General features: G+C 42.5%; 1 protein-coding gene across 1 annotated transcript; it reads left to right on the top strand.

Annotated features, from left to right (window-relative positions):
• The first annotated feature begins 747 nt into the window (after nt 1-747).
• On the top strand, nt 748-5,451 carry ING2 (inhibitor of growth family member 2). Its single transcript, XM_058024446.1, has 2 exons — nt 748-937; nt 4,194-5,451. The coding sequence occupies exons 1-2, from the start codon at nt 748-750 to the stop codon at nt 4,862-4,864; spliced, it is 861 nt and encodes a 286-aa protein (XP_057880429.1). The 3' UTR covers nt 4,865-5,451.
• Nucleotides 5,452-12,923: the final 7,472 nt, after the last annotated feature.

The raw sequence follows: 12,923 nt of genomic DNA, 5'->3' as shown, positions 1-12,923 counted from the left end.
GTCAAAAAGTATAGTTTAGCTTTTGTTTCCTACTATAATTGTTGCGGCCAAGATTTGATACAAATTCTACAACGGGCATGGCAAAGACAGGATACTCTGTCAAATTTTCGAGATTTGCTGTTCGGCGAGTGCCGTTGAAAAGGCCAAAGTTCGTTGATACCTTATTTAAAATACTCTTGAAATTATTTCTCAGGATAAAAGTGTCACTCAGCTTCCCTCAATACTAGCTCATCCCGAATCCTCTGAAGACAGCTCCGGCGGCTCTCGCTGCGGCGGCACCGGGATCGCGGCGCGGGGCGGGAGCGCCGGAGCCTGAGGGCGCCTTTATGGGCGGCCCCGCCCCCCGCGCGCGCTCCCGCCCCTCGCCGCGCGCCGGGCCAATGGGAGCGCGCGCCCGGGGAAGGCGGGAGAATGCGAACCCCTGGCAGCGCCGCCGGCCGCGCCTTATAAGGGCAGGGCCTCGCGCATGCGCGCTGCGGGCAGGGGCGGGGGCGCCGAGCGGGGGTTTTGCTCCGGCGGCGGCACCGCGGGAAGGGGCGCGCGACCCGCGGGACCCCGCGGAGGGGCGGTCGCAGCCGCCCGGCCCAGCCCGGCCCAGCCCGGCGAGCGCTCACCGCCCCCCGGGCGCGGCCGCCCCAGGGCAACGGGGCGGCGGCAGGAGGAGGAGGAGGAGAAGAAGACGGAGAAGGGAGCGGGGCCGCCGCAAGGACCCCGCTCCCGGTGCGGGCGGCGCGGCGGCGGCGGCGGATGTGCTGCTGGCGAGGGGGGATGATGCTGGCGGGGCCACAGCTGGTGGCGGGGCCGGCGGCGCCGGGCGGGGAGCGGGCCCGGCTGCTCTCGCTCTACGTGCAGGACTACCTGGAGTGCGTGGAGTCTCTGCCGCTGGACATCCAGCGCAACGCCTCGCTGCTGCGGGAGATGGACACGCAGTGCCAAGGTGGGCGCCGCCGCGGGGCACCGGGCGGCGGGGAAAAGGGGAAAGGGGACGGCCTCCACCCGCCGCACATGCGCCCGCCGCGGAGGAGCCGGGGCCGGGGTGAGACCTGCCGGGGCCCCGCGGGGCTGAGCCTGCGGGGGCGCGGGGCTCCCGGCGGGTCCCGGGGAAGGCCGCCCCGCCTCGGGGCCGCGCTGCCCGGCGCTAGGCCCCGGCCCCGCCGTTTGGGGTCGCTTCCGCCCCGCCGGGCTGCCCTGCTGCCCGAACCGGCGGCGCTGCCGCTGGAGGTGCGGTCCGGAAATCGGCCTCCCCGCAGCTCCTCCCGCCGTGCGGAGCCGGGGGGCGGCGTCCCGGCCGAGCCCAGCGCCCGTCCCACGGTAGACCGCACGCACGGTGGGGGCGGGGATACATAAAGCGCCGGCAGCGTTCCCTCGGGTCGCGGAGGGAGGCTGCGGAGCGGGAAGTTGCCCTGAGCCTCACCCGAAGGCTCCTGCGGCAGGCAGGGTCAGTGCCGATGGAAGTCCTTGCGCCCCGCGGAGTTTGCGGGGCACGGCAGCCGCCAGCCGGGCCTGCCATGCGGCAGGAATTTGACCCCGGGCAGTCGGCACCGGAGCCGCATCTCCCTCCTTCGGCCTGGGCAGGAGGGACCATGGGCACCGGCAAGGCCTCTCAAACGCTGAAGGGCCACCTCAGGAGGCAGCTGTTGTGAAGGGATTCTTTCAATTATCTTTCTAATTACCCGAGCAAACACATAAGAACAGGCTTTTGTAAGTTGCCTGGGATTTTAAAGTTTAAATGGCATAGACTTGCCTGCAGCATTTTGAATTCCTAGTCAAGGCTGGCTCTTTACCTCCTGATCGATGGTGACTAGCCAGCAATCCTCAGACTTTAATAGATTAAATATTTTCTTTAGACTGTTTGTTAATGACTGTTTATCCAGCCACCAATACTGGGTCATATAATAAATTTGTTGCTAGTTTTAATCAAAGCCTTCAACTGGTTTAAAACAACAACAACAAAACATCTTCAAAACCCTAAAAACGGGATAAAAATATTTTAGACCCAAGTCTAAAAATGTAACAGCAATGCTATATTATTTCAGCTAATTTAAAAGGTAATGGTGGTCTGTGGAGAAGGGAAAAAGCCACTCTTGTGCTGAGAAAACAAATCGTTTTAGCTTTTATTAGCTCCACCAAACTTAATCAGATTATCTGTAATGAACACTTGGCCCTGGTTAGGGTTGGGGTTTTTTGTGGGGTTTTTGTTTTGTTTTTTTTTTTTTTTTTTTAACAGAGGTTGCAGAGCTGTTTATTAGGGTATATGAATGCCTTGTCTAATCTCTGGGGATTCACAAGTAGTTTGGTAAACTTCCGTCTCTGTCAGTCCAAAACTTCTTTGCGTTCTGTAGTGGATGTTGATCCCTGTGAAGTTCAGCATATCCTCACAGGCTGCATCCAGGCAATAACCGATGTAGGGTGAATATTGTTCTGTGTCACAGTATGAACGAGTGAACAGCTATTGTTTGTGAATGGTTCTCCATGGGGCTTTCCCAATATGGGAAATCTAGCTCATCTATCTGTATCTACACTTCTGCCTCCAAAAAAAGAAGTCTGGGTGGGAGATTGTGTGGTTGTGCAATATTGTGCTCTGGTTATGCTGTTCTTGTTCAACAGCATACAAAGTACCCTACTCCATGCTTCTCAGGAGCTGAGAGTAAGGTTTTTAAAAATTTTATTTCTCTGTCACTGCCAGAGGCAAGTGATGCAGCTGAAGGTGTAGTGAAATAAAGCTTATGGTTTAAATGGTAGCTGAAATGCTAATATTAAAATACAGAAAATACAAGTTGAGTTACTGGACAGGCTAGAGAAGTGATTTTTATATTACCATAGTGAAAATCTGGAACAGAACAAAATGCAGTTGGCTCCTGTTGTCATACACATTTCAGAATTTGTAGCAAAAAGCAGTTGTTCATGCTTAAGCTACTGTTCCAAGATATCAGCAGGGAAAGAAATATCACTAGGAATGATGTTGAGATAACAAGCTTGAATCAATTCACAACAGTGCAGACAAATTCTTTTAAAATGAAACCAAATTATTTAAATGCAGGTCTTTAGGAGGAGATAGATTGTTCTGCATAACTTCTGCTTTAGAAGTAAATAGTTTAATACCATTTATAAACTCTCTTACCTGTTCAAATAAAATCCTGGGTTCTTACTGACCTGTTGTGGTGTGATGACTGAACCAATACTGTACCTAACACTGTACATCAAGTTTCACTGCCAGCTCTTCTAATTATTTCCTTCCCCATTTGGAGTTTCTCTGTCCTTTATGTGTCGATCTAGTGTAACATTTGCCTTGGAAAAAGTAACTTTAAAATCCAGCAATACAGAACAGCAGAGTACAGACTAAGACTGATTTATAAGACGTTGATCTCATATTCGGGTTCATTCAACTTGCTTCTTAGAACTAAATTTAGTGAAAGATTCACAGCAACTCATGCAGTTATTTTGCGTGACTTGGAAGGAGGGAAAGCTTGGAAATCAAAACTGTGAGCCACTCATTTACTAGTTGCTTAAAAATACCCTATGATGCACTAAAGAGAAGGTCGCCTATTCTGAAAAGTTCAACCCTGATTTAAAATAATTTGTTTTGGCAATAGGGAAAGTATTTTGAGGGGTGTAAGTTGATTTTCATTCTGATTGTAAATTTGCTATTATGTAACTTCAGTTGTCATATTCCTTTTATAACTGTGTCTACTTGAAAATGTAATGCCAAACCTTGAGATGAGTAAGAGGGGAGGGCAGAGGACCTGGATGAACTAATTCTGGAGTGTTATATATCATGATAAATGACAATTCTATGAAATTCAGGATTCTTCGTGTGATAAAATAAGCTTTGGTTTGCTGGACGAGTTTTGGAATTATTGTGGTAAGGACTCTTAGGAGAAACTCCTCCTGTTTCAAATGGAAGGATGATCTGGATTATCCATGCCTTAACAACTACTGTGTCCCCTCTCTTGTATTATCCTTTCTTTTTCCAATGGCTAAAATAAGCTTGCTCTTTCTTAGAACATGAGAATATTTTCTTGCAACATATTGTGACCTTAAACACTGATTTGAGGACCACATGCACTTACATGATATCTAGGGTATACTGTAATTAAGATTTGTAGTATTTCTCATCAGTTAGAGAATGTTTTTGTTTTCTTGAGCATGTTTCATCTTGTGTAATTATTCCTGTGATTATTTTTATTTTATAGAAGCGCTAAAAGAAATAGATGATGTCTATGAAAAATACAAGTCAGAAAACGATCCCGTTCAGAAGAAACGCTTGCAGCAGCATCTTCAGCGTGCATTGATCAACAGTCAAGAACTTGGAGATGAAAAAATTCAAATAGTTACTCAGATGCTAGAACTGGTAGAGAACAGAGCCCGTCAAATGGAGACGCACTCCCAGTGTTTCCAAGAGCTGTCTGAGAACGAAAAGCCTCTAGAAAAGGCCAAGGTGGAGTCGTGCCAGCCTGAGAGATCCTCGCGCAGGCCCCGCCGGCAGCGCACCAGCGAGAGCCGCGACCTGTGCCACATAGCCAACGGCATCGACGACTGCGACGACCAGCCGCCCAAAGAGAAACGATCAAAATCTTCCAAGAAGAAAAAACGCTCCAAAGCCAAACAGGAGAGAGAGGTTTCACCTGTGGAATTTGTAATTGATCCCAATGAACCGACTTACTGCTTATGCAGCCAAGTGTCTTACGGCGAGATGATAGGATGTGACAATGAACAGTGCCCTATTGAGTGGTTCCACTTTTCCTGTGTTGGACTGACGTACAAACCGAAGGGGAAGTGGTATTGCCCCAAGTGCAGAGGAGACAATGAGAAAACGATGGACAAATGTACTGACAAATCAAAAAAAGATAGGAGGTCGAGGTAGTGAAAGCAATTTATGTTTTAAAGAGTTGCTCCTTTTATATTAAAATGTTTCATTTCCACAGAACATTGTTTTAGGAAATGCATAAGACTATGCAATAATTTTTAATCTATAATATTAATATTAAAAACTGTTATACCTTCTGTGATCTTTAACTTTCTGCACTGAATAACCAAATAATTGAAACAGGGTGGCTTCAGACCTTTCACAGAAGACGTTGCAAACAGATGATGCTTGGTTCCAATTTGCTTTAGTATTTTAAAGAACCTTGTGAATCCTGAAATAATGGTGGTGGGAAAGATACTGAAGAACTTCTCATGTTATGGTAAAGGGGTTGAAAGGCCTCATATCTCTGCTAGCATCTTAACAACTGAGTTTATCCCAAGTTTTACATTTTCAGTTTTTGTGTTAACATCACATGTTTGGAGTTAGGGGTTTTAAATTCAGCTGTAACTGTAAAAGTCTTCCGAGCTATAAGCAGACCTCTCCAGTGACTTTCACATGAACAGTATGTTATTGCAAGGAAGAAAATACCACTAACTTAAACTTTTCTTTTTTGCCAACATTAAACTCTTGTCTTTGTGACTATACTTGGGAGTCAGTTTTTGGGTATGATATAACTATGGTGTATACTCAGTTTTTCATAATAGGTTTTGTCAAGCATCCTGATGTGGTCTTTATCACTAAACATGATCTCTCTGTAAGCCTTGAAGTGGTAGGATCCCTTGAGAGGAGGGCATATTAACATTTCAGGGAACAGGAACTGGAAATGTGATGGATTCTTCATTATAATCCATCTGTTGAGAGCTGAATCATGACTGGTATTCTCTGGGGTGTAAACTTTGCTCTTCCTCAAGTAGGATTTGTGTGTGCATGTGGCCAGACCTGGGTTTAGGCACAGCACCAAAATTCTTGCACTTGGGCAACTACCTTAAAAGCCTGAAGGCAGAAGCTTTCAATAAAAAGTGGATAGATACAAACTAACAAAACATAAGCATGCATGGCACAGAGCCACTAGACAAATCCCAGCAGGTTTCTGACAGGTGATTTAAGAGCTTTGTCCTGAAGTATGCTGGTAGTATCTAAACACTACTTGGGTGGTAGTTAAAGGAGGTGGAAAAAAAGATGAGAACAGCTGTTGCTGCTCCTTTGCAATGGGAGATGCTAAGGGAGAGGTGAGTGGGTACCAAAGCTCAGTCCTAGGGTTCCTGCTCAGCAGTGCTCTTGAGACTGGAATTGGGGTGGGCTTGGCAAGGCAGGCAGCAGCTCTGCAGGGCTGGCTGTGGGGTTACCTGAGGGTGGGCTGCAAGGGCTCAACGTCCCTGGAGGTCCCTTGCTGCTAAGGTGTCCCTTGGCAGAACAGAGAGAAAAGTGACACCAGCTCTGGCCAAGGCCGATTAGAAGCAGTTGTGCTGAGTTGAGAGCAGCCCAGAAGGCAGGCCATGAGCAAAAGGGAGCTGGGATGGATGAATGCCATCAGAACTCCTTCCTGCATCTCCACTAGAGGGCTGTGGGCTTGAGGGGGGAATGTGCAGAGCAGGGCACAAAGCCTCGGTGCTGTCAGACCAGGTGGCACAAATCAGTGCACGCCATGCTCAGTATCATAAGGTAAGTAACATACTAAGCCTGTTTCCTCAGGTATGATCTGATTCCTTAGCAGGATGGAGCATTTGCAAGTAGTTAGCATGTACAAGGGGAGTGGAAAGGAAAATGTTTGAATTTTTCCTCCAAAACTGTAGGTTTATGAAGTGGAGCAGTGCTCCAGTAGGGAGATCTGTACCACAGTAAGCAAACAGCCCCTGCAGGAAACTCTGACCATCAGTAGGATGGGATAGAGGGTAAACCTTATCCCTACCTTGCTTTCCAGGCCTACTGGCTGATCTCAGGTTGCAAATACTGTCTTGAGGGGCTGGATCATGGCTTTTGATGGAGAATTATCAGACCTGCTGTTGGAGATAAGTGGCAGTAAGTTGTCTTCTGAACATTTGACTCCTTTTTTGTTATGTTTAAGGATTCTCAAATTTCCTTTTTGAGAAGATTGATTGGAAGCCTTGGGCTGAGGATTACATGAAAATCTAACGTTTACCTAAAATGGACAATGCTCCCTAGTATTAAAAAATAAACATTGCTTAGGTAAGCATTGAAGCTGCAGGACAAAGTACAAGTAAAATTATAACTATTAAAGTTAGTGATTTATCTGGAAAAGTATTGCTTGAATTTGTACTGGATAAATCAAAAATACTTCTTTCCAATGTAGAGAGGAAATCTGGGAGCCTTACATAATTCATCTGAAATTGCTGAAGTAGGAGGTGTATGTTGGGGTGATACAGAAAGGAAATTTTAGATTTTGAAAGTGGTCCAGATAAATATCTTTAATGCAGGGATGCTTCCTTTTATTTTAATGACCCTTCTAGTAGTGAATAGGAATTCTCAAGGCTTCCAGTGAAGATAGTGCTTGAGAAATGGCACTTGCTTGGCCTAATATATGAAATTGCTCAAATGTAACAATAGTTCTGTTTATATTGCAAATTAGCAGCATGCCTCAAATATACTGGGTCCTTCTGCAATTATTTCTTTTAAATGCTCTAGCTAATTTTTTGTTAAGACATACATGAGAAATATCTGACTGATGTTATCTGGTATCTAGCCTTTCACCACTTTTTTTATCCAAACCTAAATTTTATGGGTTTCTATCCATTCCCATAGAAGATCAATGATAAATTGCTGAAGATGCACATAAGATGCTAGTATGAAATCAGAAAGGTAAGTAGAGAATTCTTATGTTGCTTCTTAATGTTGAGTTACATTTCTTAAAGGGATGAACCTCACTAGTGAAGTCAAAATGAAAAGTAAAGACTGTTAAACCAGTATTCAAGATATGTATTGAGTCTCATGAAGTAAGTCTGTCTTCTTGCAAAAACAAAAAAATGTAATCAGGGCAATGCATACTTTGGAAGTTGATAGTAGTATATGTGACTACACAGTTTACTGCTTTCCCTTTTGAAAATCAATGCTGCATCCTAATTCAGCCTAGTTACATCTTGTTTTCTTGGAGCTTTTGAAAAAATTGTGCACTTCTAAGTTTGTTCTTTTCGCCTTTCAGTTTTGAAGTAATGCAAGTTTATCAGCAGCAAAATGACCCCAATAAGCTATTTAAAAGAAATTTTATTGGAGCAAGAATGTTTCTTGATCACTGTCCTGTGGGCTGGTTTGATTAATTTGGATGAAATAAGCTTTAAAGCAAAACACAAATGCACATAAGAGAAAGCATACTGTTTTGAAAGCAAAACAAGCAATTTAATACTTGTCATCTAAATTGTAAGGTCATCTTGATATCTGCAGCACTGTGATAATATTCTGTATTTAAACTAGTTTTAACTGTATTTCACTGCCAAGCTTCAACTAATCTACATACCCAGAAATGGTAATGTGATACTGACAGGTCTTGAAACTGGTTCAGAATAAAGGTAAGGGAAATGCCCCTTTCTTCCCTGAATTTATATAAGGATTTTGTTTTGGATCCTTTTAGAGCTGAAATGGGCCTTTATAAAGAAGATGGCATTTCATAACTTTGAAGACTCTTCATTTAAAAGTCTCTAACTTCAGCTTTAAGGAAGCTGCTATGGTTTGTCTGAATTCACATCAGCTGTTTGGCCACACCAGCAAGTTAAGGGCTTGGACTTCTTTCTCCCTCTTATCTGCATATATATTTCTTTTGTTAAGAGGTCTCATTTCCAGGAGCTCTGCAAGTCTTTGATATTGACACCTCAGACTGAAAAATATACCACAGGTCTTTGCATTAGATCCTCTGAAGTTGATGAGCAGGGCTTTCACTCAAACCCACAATTGTTTTTCTGTCCAATGCTAGTTAGGCAAGACATTTTGCTAGCAGTGGTAGAAACAGATGTTAATGTGCAAGTGTTAAGTCCCACACATACTGTAGAAGGGAAAAGATGTATTTTTCTTTCCTGCCTCTTTTACAATACATGCCATGAAAGAGTTGAAAGGAGTTTGAAGTTCTCTCCTGTGACACAATTTTCTGATTACTCTGCAGTCTTTGGAACAGCTTGAGAATTATGCAGTGCCACTACAGCCGGGCAATAAACAGTTGTATTTAGTGAAAATTCTGGGAAGTTTTTCATTAAGTGAAGCTGCCATGTGCTTTTGAATCCTAGTTTCAAGGTCAAGTTAAGATTGCATCTGAATACTTTCTAATTTTTTGGTAAGATTTCTAAAAGCTCATTTTAACAAATTCATTTTTTTATCTAGATCTGCATTCTTTTAATTTACCTCATATAGGGCAAGTTCAGTTTTAAGTGCATGTTTTAACTGCAAGTATTAAACTGAATTGCATTTCTGTTCTGCTGCAGCTGTGTTCCAGCAGAGCATTACTGGCCAATTCTGTACTGCTCAGAGATGCACTTTATGCATTGTATGCTTTTGGGGATTTTTCTTAAACATACATCAAGGAAGTTATAAGTAGCACAGACACAGATTCGAACTGTAATTTCTGTTTCAAAGGCCTGTTTTCCAGTGTAGAGATTAGTGCTTAGTGTGTGCATAGAAAAATTAAAATCCTCCCTAAAGCTTTGCTTTCATACACATACAGAATGCCTCCACTGAAAATGAAAGAACTGGTGAATGAATTTCACTACAGTGATTAGCTGTGCACATGAAGATTAGAAGAAAGTTACAGTTTATAGTTGAAGGAATAGAGGGGAAGCAACTCAAGTACTTTTTGGGTTGAATGTAATGTGGTTTAAGAATCTCAAAAGAGAAGAAAATAGAATGAATTCTAGAACCTTTGATACTAATGTTCAGCAGAAAAATTAGGATTAAATCCTGCCCCAATTTGAATAAAATTCTATTGAGCAAGGTTCTACCCAGCATCATACTGATTTCCAGCTTCCTTTGACTAAAGCCTAAAAAAAGATTAAAGCTCCATGGCAACTACTATCCTAACTCCTGACAGCCATAGTATAAATTACATCTTGTAAAAACCTAATACTGAGGAGTTTTATTTAGGTCACCAGTCAGGCTGGGAAATGGAAGGCTTTGGAAGGTACATGCCACCCCAAACTTCATTTTGGCCCTTTATGGGTATCAGTGAGGCAGAGATTTTTGTGGGTGGCAGACTGTATGTAGTATGGGATGTATATGTAGTATGAATAAAAAATCTCTTAAGTTTTAGGTGTGTAAACTTTTTTCATACTTCTGGGGGAAAACTGCAATTTACTTGTGACTGTAACCTTCCAGTAAGGAATACAGCAAGGTTCAACTGGGAGACAACAGCCCAGACAGGGACAACATGAGGTTCTCACCATAGTTGCATTTGCTGGCAGTGGAAGGACAGTACTGGGTTGGGATTTTTGTGTTTGGGTTTTTTTTGTTTGCTTGGTTGCTCTTGGGTTTTGGTCTTTTGGGTTTTTCTTTTTGTTGTTGTTTTTGTTTGGGTTTTGGCTTTTTTGGTTTTTTTGTTTTTTGTTTTTTGGGTTTTTTTGTTGGTTTGGGGGTTTTGTGTGTGGATTCTGGTTGGTTTTGATTGGTTTCTTCTCATTTGTTTTTAGTGGAGAGGGGAGGGAAATGGATGGAGTACAGAGTGGAATGATCATCATGTACTTCAGCTGGGAAAAGAAGGGAGTCATTCACAAATAGTCATACCTAAAACCAGAGTCCCATGCACTGCTTACTAAAGATGCACAAAACAAAGCCTAATTTCAAATAAATCATGCAACTTCTTATCAATGAGAGCCCAACATTCCTGCTCATTTCCAGTTTAGAAGATGAGAACATATAAGCAGAAATTAATATATTTGTGTCATTACTTAAAGTAGCAAAAACCTGGCAAAATGACTGACCATGGTTTTATCACAGTGAAAGGAGGCAAATGAGTGGATGAAAATGACATGGGAGTAATTTTGTTTAAGAAGATAAGTTGAAGTAATTTTTACAAACATTTACACTCCTTGACTTATCAGCAGAAGCACAAAATTTATTAACTTATTCTTTGCATTTCATGAAGTTACCTTATCAGCATTTGCCAGCTTCCTCATTTTTCCTTTTTGACCAAGTCACAGGGTAGAAGAATTTGATAGTTCTGCAGTATACCATTCATGTAAGAAAAAAGATGAACATATTCAGGAGTTTACCTGTTTTTCATCATGACTCCAAACCCAGTTCTCCTGCTGTCACATGTAATTGTCAAGCAGTACAAATCTGGCTCATCCTTCAGTAATTTTTTAACTTAAAATTAAGAAAAATTAGTAATTTTAAATGTCTGTCAGATAAACATATCTAATATTAATTTGATACTAGTGTTAAGGAATACCACTTCAATGATTATTTAATGTAGTACAATAATTAATGATAAAAACCCCCAGGATGTGAAGAGATTAAGATCAACATATTGCTAATTTTGTGCCATAGCAAAAAGAAAGCTGCAAAATCCCACCAAATCTTGTGAGATTAATAAATAAGAATTCTGTTTTCAGATGTTGAGTAATTGTATGCTATTTAGTTTCAGAAACCACACTTAAAGGTGGTGGGAGTTCAAACAAGCAAGATAGAGAAAAGATATAGAAGACAATGATTTCTAATGATAGAACAGAGCCTAGAAATGAGAGGACTGGGGTCAGGAATCCTCAGTGATGTGAAGGTTTGCTTTCAAGAGGAAAAGGACAATCTGTCTAAGTGAAAAGGACAGTAATTAATGTCCCTTGGATGGAGCACTGGAAGTTTACATATGACACTAGGGAAAAAACAAAACAAAAAAATGTGCTGTCCAACCGTAGTGACAGTGAAGCACTGGAATATATTACTTTGGAAAGTAAAGATCTCCAGTGACAAAGATGCTACAAGGCAGGCTAGACAATTGTGTTGACATCAGTTTAATTGTAACTGATCCTGCTGGCAGGGGCAATGGATTGGATCAGGAGTTCCTGAGCTGTGGTAAGACAGTGACATATCCCTGAAGGCCCAGGTAAAGCTCCAGAAGAATTTAATTTGGTATTTCTCTTTCTTCCAACCTTTTCCCTTTGAAGTTCTCTCAGAAAGTCATTTGAAGAACGTTGTGCTTACTCTCAGGCAGCAGGACAGGAAGGGAGCAGAGCCATCAGATCCTCCCTACCTGGGGGCACATTTTGAGGATTGCCAGTGGCCAGCTGGGGGACACTTGTCCCATGTTCTCTGCATTCCCTTGGCAAAAGTGAACTGAACTGTGCTGAGGGTTATGCTGCTACCCCAGCAGCAGAAATTCCATGTGAGCTGACCTTCCCTTTCTAATGAAATTCAGATCCACTGCTGAGGAGCATTTAGAGGCATGTGAGGAATGGTGCAATTTCCCTGGGGCATCAAAACTTGGGTCAGGGAGAGGAAGTTTCTATTGACACCTGGCAATCCAGGCAGTGGCTACAGAATACAACTACCTAGGGCCAAGATTCCAGCTATTGTACAGAAGTAACACCTACTGGACTGAAAATAGGAATATATGTATATAGGGCTCATATAGATGAAGGCCCTATCCCATTGCAGTAGAAAGATAGGCCCAGTAATAAAAAATTTCAGTACCATTGAAATAAATGACCTCCTAACAAGGATTTTCAGCTCCACTTCCTACATGTTGCACCTAATTAATAAATTATTAACAAAATAATTATATTCTCTGCAGTCATAGAAAATCTGATGTTCAGGTATCTTAAGCAGCAATCCTGGATATTTTGCTTTGGTTTCAACCTATTCAAGAAACCTTGGAATAACATTTCACAGTATTTGCTTTGGTAAGTGTTAATTTTTGGTGGAGGGAACTGGTAAAACAAGAGTATGAATTTTTAGCAACTTATTCAGATAAGATAGTATGTAATCCTTACTGTGCTAATAATTTCTGAGTAGTTTCATGAAACTATTCATCATCCAAACCATTTTTATAAATATAGCAGTCACTTTTCAACATGAAATGTTTATCTAAACTTAGAAAAAGTAATACTTTGCATTCCAGTTTCTCTGTTTCATGGTATGATACATGGTATGATTTACTCTTCTTCAGTGTATCAGGAAAGCACCAGAT

Source organism: Melospiza georgiana, chromosome 5 (genome assembly GCF_028018845.1).
Source record: "Melospiza georgiana isolate bMelGeo1 chromosome 5, bMelGeo1.pri, whole genome shotgun sequence".
Lineage (NCBI taxonomy): Eukaryota > Metazoa > Chordata > Aves > Passeriformes > Passerellidae > Melospiza > Melospiza georgiana.
Note: the sequence above shows the minus strand (reverse complement) of the source record. Positions and strands in the feature narration are given on the sequence as shown.

Coding starts and splice junctions, on each gene's coding strand:
- ING2 (XM_058024446.1), top strand. CDS start 748: ATGTGCTGCTGGCGAGGGGGGATGATGCTGGCGGGGCCACAGCTGGTG. Junction 938..4,193: donor GATGGACACGCAGTGCCAAG/GTGGGCGCCGCC, acceptor TTTATTTTATAG/AAGCGCTAAAAGAAATAGAT.